The sequence below is a fragment of the Syngnathus acus genome, chromosome 16, assembly GCF_901709675.1.
Source record: "Syngnathus acus chromosome 16, fSynAcu1.2, whole genome shotgun sequence".
Taxonomy (NCBI): Eukaryota; Metazoa; Chordata; class Actinopteri; order Syngnathiformes; family Syngnathidae; genus Syngnathus; species Syngnathus acus.
Genome location: NC_051101.1, coordinates 844,310 through 862,310, shown reverse-complemented (window position 1 = coordinate 862,310; position 18,001 = coordinate 844,310). Strand labels below are relative to the sequence as shown.

The following is an 18,001-nucleotide window of genomic DNA, read 5'->3' as shown; positions in this document are numbered from 1 at the left end:
TGAGTGGGCGTGAGGCGGGAGCAACGCACCCAGTCAATGTCAGGTCACACCTGACAACTCATTGGACCGATGACACGCAGGCAACAAAAAATAAAGTTCCTTTCAGCAAACTGCAAGGGGCGGATGGCGCTTTTATTAGTGCTGGCAAAAATAAGGTATGCCGTGTGACTGTTGTCAAGGCAACAGACGGCAACAGACAGCAGCAATGTCGCAAGCACACGGAGACGAAGTGTTTGTGCAAATGTGTACTTAATGTCTGTTATTTCTTGAGGACGCTCGCCAAATGTTTGTGCGGTCCGAAATGTCCTGATGAACCTGAAACAACCTTTGACCTTTACAGGTCACATGCTAGACAGAGAGACTTGACAGGTGTCTTCACTGTTTCTTCTTGACAACGTGCGCGCAGTCGTATTTGCCCCGTACGACGGTGAGCTTGACGCCGGGCAGGTCTTGCGTGCGTCCACCCTGCACCAGGACCACGTTGTGCTCCTGCAGGTTGTGGCCCTCGCCTGGGATGAAGGCCACTGCCTCCTTGCCGTTGGCCAGGCGCACGCGGGCGCACTTCCTGTTAGCCGAGTTGGGTTTTTTGGGCTTGCGGATCATGGTCTTGAGGACTACTGCCTGGATCTGCGGGCGGCCAAAGGTGGCGCCCAGCGCTTTGGCTGCCGCCTTGGGCTTGCTCTGCCGGTGCATCTGGTTGAGGGTGGCCATGGGGCGAAGCCCTGGGAGGCGTACCCATGTTCCGGCCTGCTGGGATGCTGCACGCATGCACACATGAATGTACGAACGAATGAATAATATTATATACAAATCATCCAAAAAATGACATTCATCAATTATTAGTGATCATTAGCTGAAGCCCAAAATGTATTCGTGTCGATTATTTTTTTACTGAATAAGTGAAAGCTATCAAAACATGACTTACAATTTTCATCAATATCAAAAAAGGACATTGTTTTAATTCATCAAAAATTAGGAGCTGAAAATGAATATATTTTGCGACTTGCCTTGAAAGAAGGTCGTGAGCGCCGTCGTACCCAAACCTCGCAACAGTGACATCACTGAAACGGACAAGTCTCATTACGTCACATTCATGCACTCTCTGGGTCAGACAATCGTGTTTGTTTCACACAGTGCACATCGCACACACAAAGCTCCCAGAAACCAAATGTGATCCATCTCGCAACAGTCAATATCAAATACAGAATGTCAACAATAACATGCTGATTAAAGTCATCTATTGCGATAAGGCAGTACAGCGTATGTCGCACAGTCCTATGTTCACGTTTAGGGCGAGCTAAAGCGTCCTTGCGCTAGCTAACTGTTAGCAATTAGCAGCCAGCAAACGACCAACCTTGGTATGACGTCATTACAGCGCTCAAACAACAGCCTCGCGGTCTGCAGTGACTCTTTCCTCGGCGCCAGACTGATCACGTCACACATGTCGCAACATTTTTACTAAGAACACACACAACACGAAAACAAGCCGTCTACAAGCCAGGAGGTCACCAGGAGGTGGGCTGGCAAAGGAAGAGTACTTCCGGGTCAAAGGTTCTCTTCTTTGTTTTGTTTAACGGCGGGGGAAGCTCAAATTCAACAGGAAAAAAGGACGTACTGAATGGAAATTACGCACCATCGACTCAAGAAATGCATTAATAATAAAAAAAAAAGCTTTTCAAAAAAACAAATAAAACATTTACCGTATTGGCCCGAATATAAGACGACCCTGATCATAGGACGACCCCCTCTTTTTCAAGACTCAAGTTTGAAAAAAACCTTTTTGAACTCCAAATTTAATTTTTATACAGAAAATTATTACATCTGAAACAAATGAGTATACCAATATATTCGTGAGAAAAAGCATGTTATTTTGCCTCATTCAAACCATGCAAAAACTGTCTATCACATCTTAATATCTGAACATTTAAATTTGTAAACTAAAGGTCAATCACATTTGTAAATGAATGGCTTCTGGTTTTTGAAATGTAAATAAATCAATCTACTGTGATAAAACAACAAAATTGCAATAACTGCATTAACCATCAAAGTGAAGTCTAACTGCAACTGTAGTCTTGAAACAAATCTGAATAAGGAAAAACATTGCAATAAAATAATGCAAACTGTTACCGCTATTGTTGGGGAGCCTGAGGACTGTATAGGGCAGGGGTCCCCAACTACCGGGCCGCGGACTGGTACTGGTCCGTGGGTCACTTGGTACCGGGCCGTCAAGCCGCACAGAAAAAAAAAGATTTTTTTTTATTGACGATCAATTAATTCAGGTCAAGACGCTTGTCCTGGTGACGTGACATGTTTGCCCGATCGAGCCCGCAAAGCTAGCAAAAATGAGTAAGAATTTACTCTGAAAAATGTCAATAATGTGGCGATTCTCTCCCAATTACATCCGTCGGTGCAGCTGTGTCTCGTGACACAGGTTAATTCAGGTCAAGACGCTCGTCCCGGTCACGTGACATGTCACCCCAGTCGATCTAGCATTGATTCCAATTATGTTTTCTGCAGTCCTGATTGTCCGTTGCAGTTTGTGCTTGTCTTGTTTGGAGGCCGATCCAAACCAGACAGTGATGGAGGTGCAGAGGATAGACTGGATGATGGCAGTATAGAAGGTCTTCAGCAGCTCCTGCGGCAGGTTGAACTTCCTGAGCTGTCTCAGAAAGTACAGCCTCTGCTGGGCCTTCTTCCGGACAGAGTCTGTGTGGCTGGTCCATTTCAGGTCCCGAGAGATTGTGGTTCCCAGGAACTTGAAGGTGTCTGTGGAGAGAATAGTATTACTGCGGATAGTGAGGGGTGAAAGTGGTGAAGGGTCTCGCCTGAAGTCCACTGTCATCTCCACGGTCTTGAGCGGGTTAAGCTCCAGGTGGTTTTGGCTGCAACAGTGGACCAGCCGCTCCACCTCCTGTCTGTACGCAGTCTCGTCACCGTCCCGGATCAGTCCGATGAGAGTGGTGTCGTCTGCATATTTCAGGAGCTTGACAGACAGGTGGAGGCAGGCACCGCGAGCTGGATGAGCTTCTGTTGGAGGATGTCAGGAGCGATGGTGTTGAACGCCGAACTGAAGTCCACAAACAGGATCCTGGCATACGTTCCTGGGGTGTCCAGGTGGTGCAGGATGTAGTGCAGTCCCATGTTGACCGCATCGTCCACCGACCTGTTTGCCCGGTAGGCAAACTGCAGGGGGTCAAGCAGGGGGCCCGTGACGTCCTTCAGGTGGTTCAACACTAACCTCTTGAAATATTTCATGACCACAGATGTCAGGGCGACAGGTCTATAGTTATTCAAACCTGTGATGGCGGGCTGCTTGGCCACCGGTACGATGGTGGAGCTCTTGAAGCACGAGGGCACCTCACACAGCTCCAGGGAACAGTTGAAGATCCGTGCAAAGGTGCCAGTTGTTCAGCACAGACTTTCAAGCAAGAAGGGGACGCGCCGTCTGGGCCCGGTGCCTTCCTGACCTTTTGTCTCCGGATCATCTGGCACACTTCCTCCTCGCGGATCTGGAGTGCAGGCGCGGCTTCTGTAAGAGAGAGAGTAGGTGATAACGGTGATGGAGGTGTGGAGAGAGCGGTTGTGGGGGGAGGTGAGTATGTTGATTATGCTGCAGGAGGTCCTGTTGTGTGGCTGGACCGATCAAACCTGCAGTAAATTATTTATTATTATTATTATTATTATTTTTGTGTTGTTTACTTGTATGTATATTGTGTACTATGTCTTGTCACCGTGGGATAGTGGGAACGTAATTTCGATTTCTTTGTGTGTCTTGGCATGTGAAGAAATTGACAATAAAGCAGACTTTGACTTTGACTAAAACCTGTTTAGCTGGTTTGCAAGCCTTGGGTTCTCCACAGGACAGGGGGTTGGTTTCTTGAAGCCCGTGATGCTCTGCAGACCTTTCCACACTGTTGAGGGATCAGGATTGGCAGAGAGGTGTCTCTCCAAGCTCTCCCCGTAACACCTCTTGGCTTTCCTGACCTCTCGGTTCAGTGTGTTTCTGGTCTGCTTGAACAGGTCCCTGTCGTCACTCCTGTCGGCCTCCTCCTCGACTTTGCGCAGCCTCCTGAGGTTCGGTGTAAACCAAGGTTTGTCGTCGTTGTACGTGCAAAAGGTCTTAGTCTGCACACACAGATCCTCACAAAAACTGATGTATGGTGTGACAGTGTCAGTGAGTTCATGCAGGTCTGAAATTGCAACTCCCCAATCGGTGCAGTCAAAGCAGACTTGGAGGTCCTGCTTTGACTCCACTGTCCATTTCCTCACAGTCCTCACCACAGGCTTAGAAGTTTTTAATTTCTGCCTGTAGGCCGGGATCAGATGAACTAGACCAGGGGTGGGCAAACTTTTTGACTGGCGGGCCGAATTTGGTTCTAAATTTAGACCGGGGGGCCGAACCAGGAGCAGATGGATGTAGTGTTTGTGTGAAGTAATAGAAATGACATGTAAAGGTCATTGCATAAAATGTTTGTACTTTCAGTAGGTAGCAATGCATGGATATTCCAAAAAAGCTTTTTGAAAACAAATGCATTTATTAACAGCATTAAAAAAAAATTTCACCAAAAAACTACTGTCAGTGATTCTCATTACCGTTTTTCCATGCATAATGCGCAAAATTTAACTAATTTATTGTCCTAAAATCTGGGGTGCGCATTATGCATGGTTACAACAATTTTTGAAGAAAATCTCCCTCGAAATAAAACTTGAAATCACACCTTTCTTCTTTGTTGTCAATCGCGCATCGCATTCAGCCATCCTGCCCAACACACTTAGTCAGTAAAATTCATAATTGACGACACTAGTTTGATGCGATGGTGCAATCCTTGATGGTGTGTTATTGTCAAATATTGTTTGTTTTTTAATCTCCATCGCAGACTGGATATCATACGGAGGCCGCCATGACAGTATGCGCAGAACGGATGCGCAAGACACGTCAGCTATATAAAGAGCGAGAGTTCAGTTCTCTACCTATTAGTTTCAATTCACAGTTTAATTAGCAGTTTCAATCAGCAAATAACAGAATGCGTATTACAGGTAATATTTTATTTCACAACACTTTGCCTTGTTCCTTTCTTCTCTGCTGTTCACTTCAAACACGCTCCATACGAACACAATGCTCTCGTATCAGACGCTTGCTCGATCACCTGCTCGTTTGCTGTCACAATGTACCCTACACAAATCCAAAACATTTCTTCGCTATCTTGTCTGCTAGCGCATGCGCAGTCATACTGACCGGCAGAATAACATCCGGTTGTTCCCAAAGATGGTCTTTTTTCTGAAATAATTTTACGTTTACGGACTTAAGTAAGAGTCAAAATTTGGGTGCGTATTATACATGGGTACAGGCTTTTTTCCAGCATCGACATGCCATTTTTAGGGTGCGTATTATGCACGGGGGCGCATTATGCACGAAAAAACACGGTACGACACTGTTATGAATAATAGTTTCCATCACTTCAGCGCCTGCAGGTCAGATTTATGAAATATGTTTATCTAATGAGGCGAAATCACATCAAACGGCAAACATTCTGACCAAATAAATCATCTTGAAGAATCGGTGAAAGAATACATCTAAATAAAGTAGTATTGTTGGTCTCCCTTTTTTGCAAGTGCATCATGGTCTGGAGTAAAATTTGTTGTGGTAATTCTTAGGATAGAGCCGAGGTGTCGGTCTGTTAACCTTGATCTGTGACGGGCTTTGTTGACGTTCATGTGGTCGAGCCAAATTGTCCACTCTATTTTTAAACACTCAGCACTCAGTGTCCACCTTTCTTTTCCTCAGGCCACTCGTTTTAATGGAAGGATTCCAGGGGAAGGTTTGTGGGTGGCATTAGCGTAAAACTGTATCTGAAAGCTCAGCACGCGAATTACGAGAATGCTGACGTCACTGCCCACACTCGAAATTCGGCACTGATGGAAATAAAGCCGCTCTATTGATATAAACACAAACGAGGAGCTGAGAACGGGCCTGATGCAACATTAACAGTTATCAAAATAACTAAAACATAAATAACACCTTTATCAAACCATCTGTGTCACTCCAAATCATTAAATCCATCGATCAAATTCTTCGTCCTTTATGTAAACAACGCCGCGTGTGCGCCGCGCCGCTGACGTCGCGCCGCTGACGTCGGACTCGTCGTCGGTTGCAGTTCAAATGATTCCACAGGCCCATATAATTATAAACAACAATTTTATCAAATTATCACTGTCACTCCAAGTCATTAAATGCGTCGATCGAATCCTACGTCCTTTATGTAAACAACGCCACGTGTGCGCCGCGCCGCTGACGTCAGTTGCAGTTCAAATTACATCGCGGTTCGTTTATTTTTTTCTCAAATTAAAAAAAATAAGATTCAAAATAAAACTTACATTGAGGAATTATGGCACGAATGTTGCCCACTCGTCAGCGGAAGGCAGGGAGTGCCCGGACAATTGCATGTCACGACTCGTCCCCGATCGTGTCCATATTGTCATAGTTTCTGTCCGTGTGTCTGTGTGCTCGCCCCTCCCCTCCTGTGTGCTCATGATCAGTGTGATCATTCTCACCTGCCTCTCATTACCTGTCGTGTATTTAAATCCTGTCTGCGTGTCACAACCTTGTCGGATTTCTTGTCTCTCATCGTTCCTGTGTTTCTGTTTTTGCCTTGGTCATTTTCTGTTTGCCATCCCTGTCGGTCACTCTGTCAGTCGGTCCGTTAAGTTATGTTAGTTTGCCGGTTCTGTTGGTCTTGTTCCCCTCATCCTCCCGTCCAACTACCTTTTCCCTCAATAAACCCTGGTCCAAGCTGCATTTGGTTGCCCTGCTCCATTCCGATCCGTGACGGTATAATCCGACCATCACAGCGACCAGCGCTTGGACCAACCCCACCACCAGCTCCTATCTGCGACGCCGGACACACGTGCGCCATCGGGATCCACCCTAGCGTCGCCGGATCTGCGGCCGCCATTGGAGTTCCTCCCGGCGCCATCGGACTCACGGCCGCCGTCGGACTTCGCTCCAGCGACGCCGGACCCGTGGCCGCCATCGGAGTTCCTCCCGGCACCATTGGCTCCGCGGCCGCCATCGGACTTCGCTCCAGCGACGCCGGACGCACGTGCGCCATCGGGATCCAACTTTGCGCCGCCGGATCCGCGCTGTCGCCGGACTTTGGCCCAGCGCCATCGGATTCGCGGCCGCCATCGGGCCCCACCCCAGCGTCGCCGGACCTGAAGCATTGCCGGACCTGCGATCATCAGAGACCCTGCTCCCACTGCTGAAACACGCGTCTGACTTCTGCTGCTGCGTGCAGCTCTGGATTCCCGTATGCCGCCGTGTGTGCGGCTGTAACTCTTGCCGCTGCACGTGGCTTTCACCTCTTAGTTGCCGCCGAGCGCGGTTCTTACTCTCCGTTTGCCACAGAGTGGGGTTCTGTTTCCCCGAGTTTCCGCCGATTGCGGTTCTGTCCCTGAGTTTCCGCCGATTGGGGGTCTGTCCCCGAGTTTCCGCCGATTGCGGCTCTGTCCCCGAGTTTCCGCCGAGTGCGGTTCTGTCCCCGAGTTTCCGCCGAGTGCGGTTCTATCCCCGAGTTTCCGCCGAGTGCGGTTCTGTCCTCGGCTTTCCGCCAAGTGCGGTTCTGTCCCCGAGTTCCCGCTGAGTGCGGTTCTGTCCCCGAGTTTCCGCCGAGGGCGGTTCTGTCCCCGAGTTTCCACCGAGTGCGGTTCTGTTTCCCCAGTTGCCGCCGAGAGCGGTTCTGTTTCCCCAGTTGCCGCCGAGCGCAGTTCGGACTCTCCATGTGCCGCCGAGCGCGGTACAGACTTTGTCTCAGACCAGTGGGGGCCATTTGGACTGGTGCAACTACCTTTTCCCTCAATAAATCCTGGTCCAAGCTGCATTTGGTCGCCCTGCTCCAGTCCGATCCGTGACATTGCAGTGCATACACTTGTACCTTCTTATAAAAAAAATTGTTATAATAATAAGAGTTCTAAAATCACATTTAAGAGTGTTATACCTTGTTATAGAAAAATCATTCTAATAATAAAACAGTTCTAAAAATATATTTACAGTATGTACGCTTGTACCTTCTTATTAAAAGATATTTACAATATGTGTTAAGAATTCTCCATGTTATTTGTGTTATTCTGCCGTGCTTTGATTTGAGGTAGGGTGCTTTATTTGGAAGGCCGTTTTCAGATGATACCATTTCAAATCATTAAATATCCTGACTCTGGAAGTCAATGAATGGAACTCATTGTCAGTGAGGCTCCAATTATTCCACAGCCATAGTGCGCCCCCATGCGGTTTAAAGTGAAAATAACATGTGACGTGATCAACTATACTAGTAAGTAATGTGTTAATGATCAAGTACAAATTTGTGAATAATTTCACATATAAGTCGCTCCTGAGTATAAGTCACCCCCCCACCCAAACTATGAAAAAAAACGCGACCTATACTCCGAAAAATACGGTAAATGTCTTCTTCATGCAGATAGGTTAACAGGCTAGGAATTTAGTGAGGAGATAATTGATCAATTGATGAGGGTTAATAATTGTACAAATTCTAGTCACATGTTTTGAGGGACAACAACAGCAACATTATGATTAATTTGCAGGCCGTTATTTAGTATGTGACGACAGTGTCTAGATGAGTAGATTGTTTTATCAAAAATCGTGAGAGTGAAAGAGGAGGTTTGATTTGTAACCTGGCATTTGGGTGCCACTTTTAAGAGTCAACATGCAAGGTCTGTGCAGGAGCATAGATTGTTTTTGTTTGTTTTTTAAAGATTTATTTAACAGTTTATCTCGGTGCAGTAAGTGTATAGCAATTTTAGAGGACTTAAAATTAAAAGCAAAATTACATTTTAATTCTGACATATGCCAGCTAACATGAGGATGGCAAATAAATAAATGAATAAATACTAGCTCAAATGTGGCATGTGTTTTAAATTGGGCGATAAGACATTCACTTTCAAGCACTATCCTTTAGCGCTGCTGACAATAATAACTTATGAGATGTTAAATCAAGGAGGAGTGTCATATTTGGAACACAGGCGCTGTATGACCTATAGATTGAACAATAACATTTTACGCATATACAACCATGTTGGTAGAATGTTAAATTACATTACAGTTTATTACGAAGGATTTCTGAACTTTATTTGATGATAAACACTGGAAGTCAGAAGAAAAAAAAAAAGAAAAGAAGAACGAGGATTTTAGCCATGGGTAGGGTGGATGGAATACTCAGAAGGAAAAAGAGAAAGCATTTGATAAGGGCGGCTTGATACTAAGATGATGAGTGTGCCCAACTGATAGAACACAAATGGTAATAGGAGGAGTTGGGGTGTAATAAACAAATGCTACACAGGAAGACTGATAACACGAAGATAGTTTTGTGAAATTTGTGTCCCAGTGTGTTCTGCCCTAGCGCGTGGCACAATTCCTGAACTGAGTCCTCTTACTCCACTGGCTGTCTCAAAAGCAACAGAGGACTGTCCCTCATCATGAGACACCTTTGACCTTTGGGAGAACAACAGGAACTATTATCATGCTTGAAGGGGGCAAGTACAGCTCTTCACAGGACAAGAACCATACAGTTGGTGGAATACACACAGTTGCAGATCAAAAAGAAAATGGACTGAAAGAACAAAGACAAGATGGACGCATTTGAGAGTGGTGGACGGTCCAGCCCTGAATCATCATCATGAGAATCTAAGAGGAGAGGCTGCTAAAGACTTGCACGAGTCACATGAATTCAAACTGGACACATTGCTAAAGACTGCTGAAGCATTACAAAGTTGGTGGAGTGTGGGACAAAAGGGATGGAAGCATGTTTGGGTGCTGGGGCGGACATCAGAGGCGTAGCCAAGCCGGGGCGAGCCGGGGCGGCGCCCCGGTTAGGACTCCCTGCGCCCCGGTTGAAAAAAATCGAGCTTTTTCGATTCTTCATTTTCATGCCGTTTTTTTCTTTCGGTCTTGCGCGAATGTGCTTGCGCTATTCTATGGGCGCGATGTTATCCATTCACCGTTTGCCTCCCGGACCCGGATGTTGTTTTAGCGATCAGCGAACGGCGTGGGTGATGTTCGATTTTTTTTCCTGTGGGCGTGCGCCCCTACTGGAAAAATTGCTGGCTACGCGTCTGGCGGACATAACTGAGAAGTTTTGATAAAAGAGGGAATAATAATATCAATAATATTGACACTAAAACGGGGATAAAAAACAAAATACATAGATATGGACAGTGAAGATACACTAATAATAACAAATCATATGGCAGCGTGATCAGAAACTTTGCAAAGTGGACATTGATCGATCGAAATTAAATCATTTGAATTATGAAATTTTTATATGTAACATAGCATTTCGAAGACATGATGAATCTAATTGAAATAATGAAATTTGATAATTGGACCAGTGAACATTTGGATTCAGGCAACAGGAGGCTGAATTGCTAAACTTAATTGACCTTTATCAAAACGACAGATTGTAATTACACATCAATTGCGACTGATTTATAAGATGCATATTTGAGCTTGAAGGGGTGAGGGGCCTTAAAAGATATTTGGAATTCTGGATAGTCAGCAAAATAGTAATACAGGGCACTACTTAATTAAAAAAGACTACAGTAGGGCTTTAATTAACAAATACATTGACATTACCCTTGTGACAATTAATTTAAATGGCAATTTATGATAGGCACTTGGGGTTAAAATTAACAATCCTTCCATCTATCCATTATTGGTGCGGCTTGGTCACGGAGGATTAACAATGATAACTAGAATTTGTCATTTCTGTAGAAATTGCGTGTGAAGGCGAAGAGGCTGAATAAAAATTCGGGGAATGCTACAAAATTATGTTTAAATTTGGAACGTGTTGAATTGGTCAGAAAATGTATGAAAATATAGAAAGAATTTTGTAAAATTGGGCATGAATTTTAAAGTTGAAAATTTGAAATTTTTCACAAGTGGGAAGTTTTGAAATAGGTCGGCATAAGATGAACAGTTAAGAATTGAAACAGGTTGAGTCGATGAAAAAGAAACTTAGAAATTAGAAGGGAAAAATTTAATTTTGCAAAATTTTGCCGCAATGTCAAAAGTGAAAATGTGAAATTTTAATCTAGGAAATGAAAGAAGGTGAATTGGATGAATTATGTGTAAGAAAATGAGAAATGTTGAATGTGCCATTAAGAATGAATAAAATTTTGGTTTAAAATTTGTGAATTTCTCAAAAAAAAGGTAAATATTTGGAATATTTGGCATGAATATTTGAAATGCGTTAAAAGTGGAATGGAGTAAATCAGATTAATTATGTGGAAGTAGTTAATAAAATAAAATAAAAGGCAGAAGAATGCAGAAGAAGTTGAATAATAATAAAGTCAAGTCAAGTATATGTATATAGCTCACAAGCAAGTCTCAAAGGGCTTCAAATGTACAAAAATTGACAATTTAAAGTACAGTGAGTACTACAAGTACACAATGATGATCATGACAGCAAAAATATTTCTAATTGGTTTTTATAGGTACAAAGGGGGAATGTGGAAGAAGGGTTTCAAAATTTGTGATATAGTGTGACTCCATTATCAAGAGGAAGCTGTTAGTGGTGCTCACTCTAACTTATCTTGCAAGAACCACACGGGAGACAGTATGCCCTTTTTAAGCATTTGCAAATGGAGAGCCATTCGTCGCTGTGCGTACAGCGATGATCGAATGAGGTCTGACTCTGGCCTCTTGCAAGAGCATTTTTATTAATAAGAAACAGGTTGGGGGTGAGAGTGGACTGGATGGAGTTGAAGTCCTTGACCTCTAGTCAAAGCATAGCAGGGGGTGTTTTACGACGTTGTGTAGGATGGGACAAGCTAGGTTATTTATTACAGGTTACATTCCAACATAAGCATAAAACTAATCTAGCTAGGTTATTTATTACAGGTTACATTCCAACATAAGCATAGGATCAAACTAATCTATCAACCCTAACATATCCCTCCTGTTTATCATATGATTATGTCACCCCAATCAACAAATACAAGCAAGAAAATATAAAGAAGAATAGTAAAAATAACAATAAAAAAAACCAATAAAAAACAGAGATAATAGGGGATGGGTTGGAGATCGTGAAGGGTGATACCTGATAAAAACAACAAACAATGACAGTAATAATTTCCAGTGAAGATGAGGTTTTCCCTCAATACTCCAGTCCAATTTTAGTGTGTGAGCGAAAAACCTGCGGCAAGATATTATAATGCAGGAAAAGTCTCACACGGTCCCTCTGCCTTAGGCGACCAGAATGCTATCAATAAAAAAAAGAAAAAGAAAAACACAGAAACAGTACATCATTGTATCCATCACTTGCGAAGCATTTTCGATGGTCAAATCATCAAGTTTCTGTAAAACATGCTCAGCAGAACAGCATCTAAGCAATCCACGTTTCATAATAGTTATCACATCCGTCACGTCTAAGAAGTTGTATATGTACTTGTGCTACGGTAGATGACACAACCCTCGTCACAGCAGACTTCAAACATGGGATAACACAGGTCGTAAACAAGCACAACAACACCAGCACAACAAGCACAGGAGTCACAAAATTAAACAGCAGTTGCCACCAGTTGCCAGAGAATAGCCATGAAAAGAAATCCCATTGATGTGGGACTTTGTCATTTGACATGGCCTGCTGTAAGTTCTTCAGTGAAGTCATGGCGTCGTTGATGTGCGTGTCATTTTCTCCCGGTATGTATGTGCAACAGGAAGTCCCAATGATGTGGCAAACACCACCTTGTGCTGCCGTCAACAAGTCCAGAACCATCCTGTTTTGCAAGACCATCAGCCTAATAACCTGAATCTCTCTATTTTGTCCATCGTTGACTTGCAGTGAGAGATTCACAAAGGATTGAAAACGATAGTTCAGTGTCTCAATGAAGAGTGATTGTTTTCCAACTCCGATCCAAGGAAAAAGCGCATGAACAACTTTGTCTCCAACGGACCATACTTATGGTCGTCTGGAACATTCGCACCCCAGACAGGATCATGAGGGTCAAAGGTTGCAACCGCTCTGCGTCGACGTCCAGAAGAGTTGTGTGCTTTCGTCAGCTGATGATGTTGTATTCTGTCGGTGTGGTCTGTCACCCACACTGGTGCACACACTCTTGTCCAGTTGGCGGGCAGCATCGGATAATCCTTGTGACCACAAAGCCACGATCCGTTCTGAATGAAGTCCGACGGTGCAGCCATGTTGGTAGGAGAGCCCTTACGCCTTGAAATGGCTCTCCCATCCTGGCTCTCAGCGGTGATGTCCAAAGCTCCCATCCAGTTTCCTCCTGGAGAGCAGTCGTCGTTAATGCATTTGTGGGTCTCGTTACCTTGGATGTAACATGTGTAATTCACTCCAGCTGGTCTCTCTGTGTAGGCCACTTGCGGCAATGTTCGTCCTTTAACAGTCACATTGAGATTTGTCCAGAAAAACTGATCACAGGCACCGTCTGCAAGTCCAGGGCGGGAAGGGTCGGCATCACTGACTGTGACAGCACGGTGTTGATATCCAACTCCTCCCATGGATGCCATACATTTCGCTTCAGTGACATTCATTGCTCTGGCCTCCAAGTGAACTTGCGTGGAGGAAGGGGGGAGTTTCGAACACACTTTACATACCGGTACCAAGTGTTGGTTTCGTATGGGTTTCTGGGGTCCCATGACCAGTCCTCAAAGTTCTCATCGTGTGACCATCGTTTTCCACGGTCAACATTGTCACTTGGTCTGTTCAGATGAGTCCATAGACCATAGCACGCTCCAACCACAACGCAGCAGAGGATCCACCTGGCATGTGGAGCCCCGTTGCTACTAGGATGACAGGGACACCGAGACATACCCTCGCCTAGCGGAGTGGGGATCGTTGTTCGCAGACTTCCCCACCACCCTGAAATGAGGGGTCCAGCACTCCCTGTAGCTTGCAGTGGCTGAGGTGAATCCAGCTGGGCCGTTCAGCGATTTTCAATGCGGTGGGGGTAGTCAGCAAGACTTGGAATGGTCCCTCCCACAATGGCTGGCCCAGTTTGTTCTTTTTGACGACCTTTATGTCGTCTCAGTCTCCTGGCTTGATGGGGTTGTCGACCTGTGAGGATGGCAGATCAGGCGGCAGTAAATTTGCATTTGACACATCTGTCAGTCTGAGTGCCCTGATCATGCTACCTGCCAAGGAATGTTCTTCGTCTGCTTTTTGCAACTCTTGCAGTCAATTTTATTGCCCTTTTGAACTGGGCAGATAGGAGTGTTTGCGGGAAGAGTTTGAGCACTTCCTAATGATTCTTCCTAACCAAAGACCGTTTATGACAGGGGCTTTCCCATTTATTGCCTCTTGTTTTAAAGGAGATTCTCTGCACTTTTCAATCATCTTCCGATTGCTTCAAGCAAAAGTTTGAAAAGCTTGAGAAAATTTTAACTTAGTGGTATTGTGGTGAATTCTCTTTGATGGTCAGCTGGTCTTCCAAACAAACGGTGAAAAAGTGGCTGGCTTGGGGAAGGAAAACTTCAGTCACACACGGCTGATTGGGGAAAGATTTTGTTCAACCGATGTCAGAGAGAAGTGTCTCGCGCCCTAGCCAAGATATCGAGTCCCTTTGTCTACTCTCGCCTTAAAACTTACACCCCCCCCCCCCCCCCCCGCTTCCCTTCACTCGGGTGCGCGCACACGGGGCTGTTGGATGATCTATGACCCCCCAGTCAGCCTCCCCAACTCTACACGGTGCATATCTTGTCAGTTGTTAATGGAAACCAGATGTGTCTTGTGCCAATGAGTCTACGTTCATGGACCAAGGCCCAAACAATCCCGCACGAACCTGACCCGAACATGACCCGGTCACACTTAGGCTTACTCGTGAGATATACATTGCATGATACCAGAATAAAAATTTACCACAGTATGACACCAAATGTATTAGAAAATCCATATGTCGTAAAGTGTTGTATTATTACCATCTTCCACTATCTGTCCTACTCACTCCCTCCTTCTGAGGCTTGGCAACGCCCATGCCTCACACCTTGACAAACTTTTTGGGAGAATGTGTTCTTTACTACATATGATTCTATCATCATTTAATTTGACTTTCTTTCCAAAACGCTTCTCAATTTCCCAGTTCACACATCTTCTGCATGTGTTACAGGTTCTCCAGTTGTTTTTTCTAGTTAATTATCAATCCAAAAGCAAAGTTTTTCTTTTTTTTTCTTCTTAGCATTTAACTTACTCAAAATCACTCTTTCATCAAAGTCGCTCTACTAATTTTCCATAGTAGTCGCCAACAACTTCAACCATTCAACCTGTATTTTCCTTTCATTCAGGCAATCATTCATCAATGCTCATTTGCATCTCACACACAATCTCCAAAAAGGAGTCTTTCCATCACATTGGTCCCAATTTATCCAAGCTCTCCACACAACATTCATATACCATTTTCAACTCAAGGTTCCTGATAGAACAATCCACCAATCCCAAAAAACTCAACACAAAAAACTGCTGGCAAATTAATCTGAATTTTTTCTTTGTTTTTAAATTTGAAGAACTCAATCTCTCAGATTTAGCTCGCATATAGAAGTTTGTATAATTTTATAACACAACCAATCAATTATTCCTATTAAATGTAGCATTGCAATGTCTTAAATTCACAATTTTGCTTCTTCCAATTCCTGAAAGCATGTTCTGTCATTTTTTTTCTCGAATTTCTCATGAGGGCTCGACACTAACGTGCACTAGTGTGGATCAGTTTCTGCTCGCAAACAGATTTCTCTCTTTTCCTCTCATTTTTATCTTTCAAAACCGTTTCTGTTCTGCGGTGCAAATTGGATAGACCACAGTCTAGCAAATTTCTTTACACTAAAAGTTTCGCCAATTTTCATCATTTTAACACATATGCACACACATGCACAGCTCTCGCGCGTGAAAGGTAGGTCCCAGCACCAATGATTCGTCACAGGCTGGCCATTTCCTGCAGTCGATCATGAGCTGGTCCCTCCCACGCACTCGAGGACAGCACATTCTAATTTTTTGTTTATCTTCTAGAACAGGGGTGGGCAAACTACGGCCCGCGGGCCACATCCGGCCCACGGGACCGTTTAATCCGGCCCGCCAACCCTGAATTAATTGTATTATTAAACTTTTTTTTTTGTTGTCATTTTGCCTGCAATGACTGCGTTTCCCCAGTAGATGGGGAACCGCTCGCCTGCGCATTTACTACCGGAAGCCGTGTCAGAAAGCTCGGTGCACACTCACAAGTGCGTGTACGTACGTACTCAGTAGTACGGACATGGCGCACTCGCGCTCTATTTGTATCAGTCCCGAATTTAGAGCGTGGGCTGTGACGACAGCATTCTTGTAATTCGCTCGCTGAGCTTTCAGATACAGTTTTACGCTAAAGCCACCCACAAACCTTCCCCTGGAATCCTTCCATTAAAATGAGTGGCCCGAAGAAAAGAAGTGAGTGCCGAATGTTAAAAGAGTGGCCAATTTGGCTCGACGTACGCGACGTGACGTTCAGCCACATCAACCCGTCACAGATCGAGGTAAACGGATCTCTCCTAAGAATTGCCACAACAAATTTTACTCCAGACTATGATGCACTAGCAAAAAAGGGAGACCAACAACACTGTTCCCACTGAAAATGAAGGGGAGGCTCTCACGTTTGTTGTAAAAAAATGCATTTTGAATATGATTTGTACACATAGCAGGGATTGAAACTAGCGACCATTCTCATTTTCAAACAATGCAGGATGCTCAAGGACATTGATGCACCCGCCACCTGTTTGCGACTAATCTTAACCTGTAAAGTTCTTAAGGCTTACTTTAAGGAAGTGTTTCCCGTTTCCTCACCTCTGTTACCAGGTGTTTGTGAGTTAAAACTCTGCTCTGATGTTCAGATACCCCTCACCGTGTTGCCGTTTTGATTACTTTATTTGGATGTATGCTTTCACCGATTCTTCAAGATGATATATTTGGTCAGAATGTTTGCTGTTTGATGTGATCTCATAAGATAAACATTTTTCATTAATCTGACCTGCAGGCACTGAAGTGATGGAGACTGTTATTCATAATAATAGTGTCGTATTTTATGAGAATCACTGATAGCAGTTTTTTAGTGATTTTTTTTTTTTTAATGCTGTTAATAAATGCATTTGTTTTCAAAAAACTTGTTTGGAATATCCATGCTTTACTACCTACTAAAGGCCAAAATCTTTTATGCAATGACCTTTACAGGTCACTTATATTACTTCACACAAACACTACGTCCATCTGCTCCTGGTTCGGCCCTCCGGTCCAAATTTAGAACCCAGTTCGGCCCGCGAGTCAAAAAGTTTGCCCACCCCTGTTCTAGAAGCAAGTTGCATTTATTTACCACTTGATTTGCAAATTTTAACTTTAGTGTGCACACAATTTGATCTCTGGTCATTTGTCATTGGGCATACAAACAGCATTGTCATACTTCTTGGATGGACAGGAGCTCTAATAATCTAAAATATGTTCCAATAATCTGACAATGACATGTTTTGCTGTCATATAGGCATCTATTATTTCTTTCCCTGTATGAGCATGAGCGGTCAAAGGGGAGGAAGCTTGTCACGCTGAAAATGTGACTTTTCCTCTGCCTCCTCCTCCGCCCTTTGATTGGTTTTGTTTTACACGACGACACACTCTTGCCAAGGGTCCCCGTTTCCCACAGTTCCAACAGTCCAAATTTGATGAGGAGTTTGAATTGAATGGCAAACCTCTTGTTTGTACAGGACTTCTAATAATGTGACCCTGACTTTTTTTCTATTGTATGGGGGAGAGTGCAGGTCTGTTAAATTTGGATACAGGTTTTGCATAGTGTCACGAGCGGATGGTGGAAATGGAGCAGGGTGACCAAGTGCAGCTTGGACCAGGGTTTATTGGAGAACTCAAAAGGCAAACTGACACGACTTAACAAAACAATAACTTGAGCGACTGACCGGGACGTGAAACAAGAAGACAGCAGGACATGACGACAGCAACAGGAACCA

At 44.3% G+C, this 18,001-nt stretch overlaps 1 protein-coding gene across 1 annotated transcript; it reads right to left on the bottom strand.

The window, feature by feature from the left end:
* Nucleotides 1-111: 111 nt before the first annotated feature.
* mrps12 (mitochondrial ribosomal protein S12) lies at nucleotides 112-1,561 on the bottom strand. The gene is made up of 3 exons (XM_037275030.1): nucleotides 1,355-1,561; nucleotides 1,008-1,061; nucleotides 112-758 (listed from the first exon to the last, which is right to left on the bottom strand). The coding sequence occupies exons 1-3, from the start codon at nucleotides 1,368-1,370 to the stop codon at nucleotides 376-378; spliced, it is 453 nt and encodes a 150-aa protein (XP_037130925.1). The 5' UTR covers nucleotides 1,371-1,561; the 3' UTR covers nucleotides 112-375.
* Nucleotides 1,562-18,001: the final 16,440 nt, after the last annotated feature.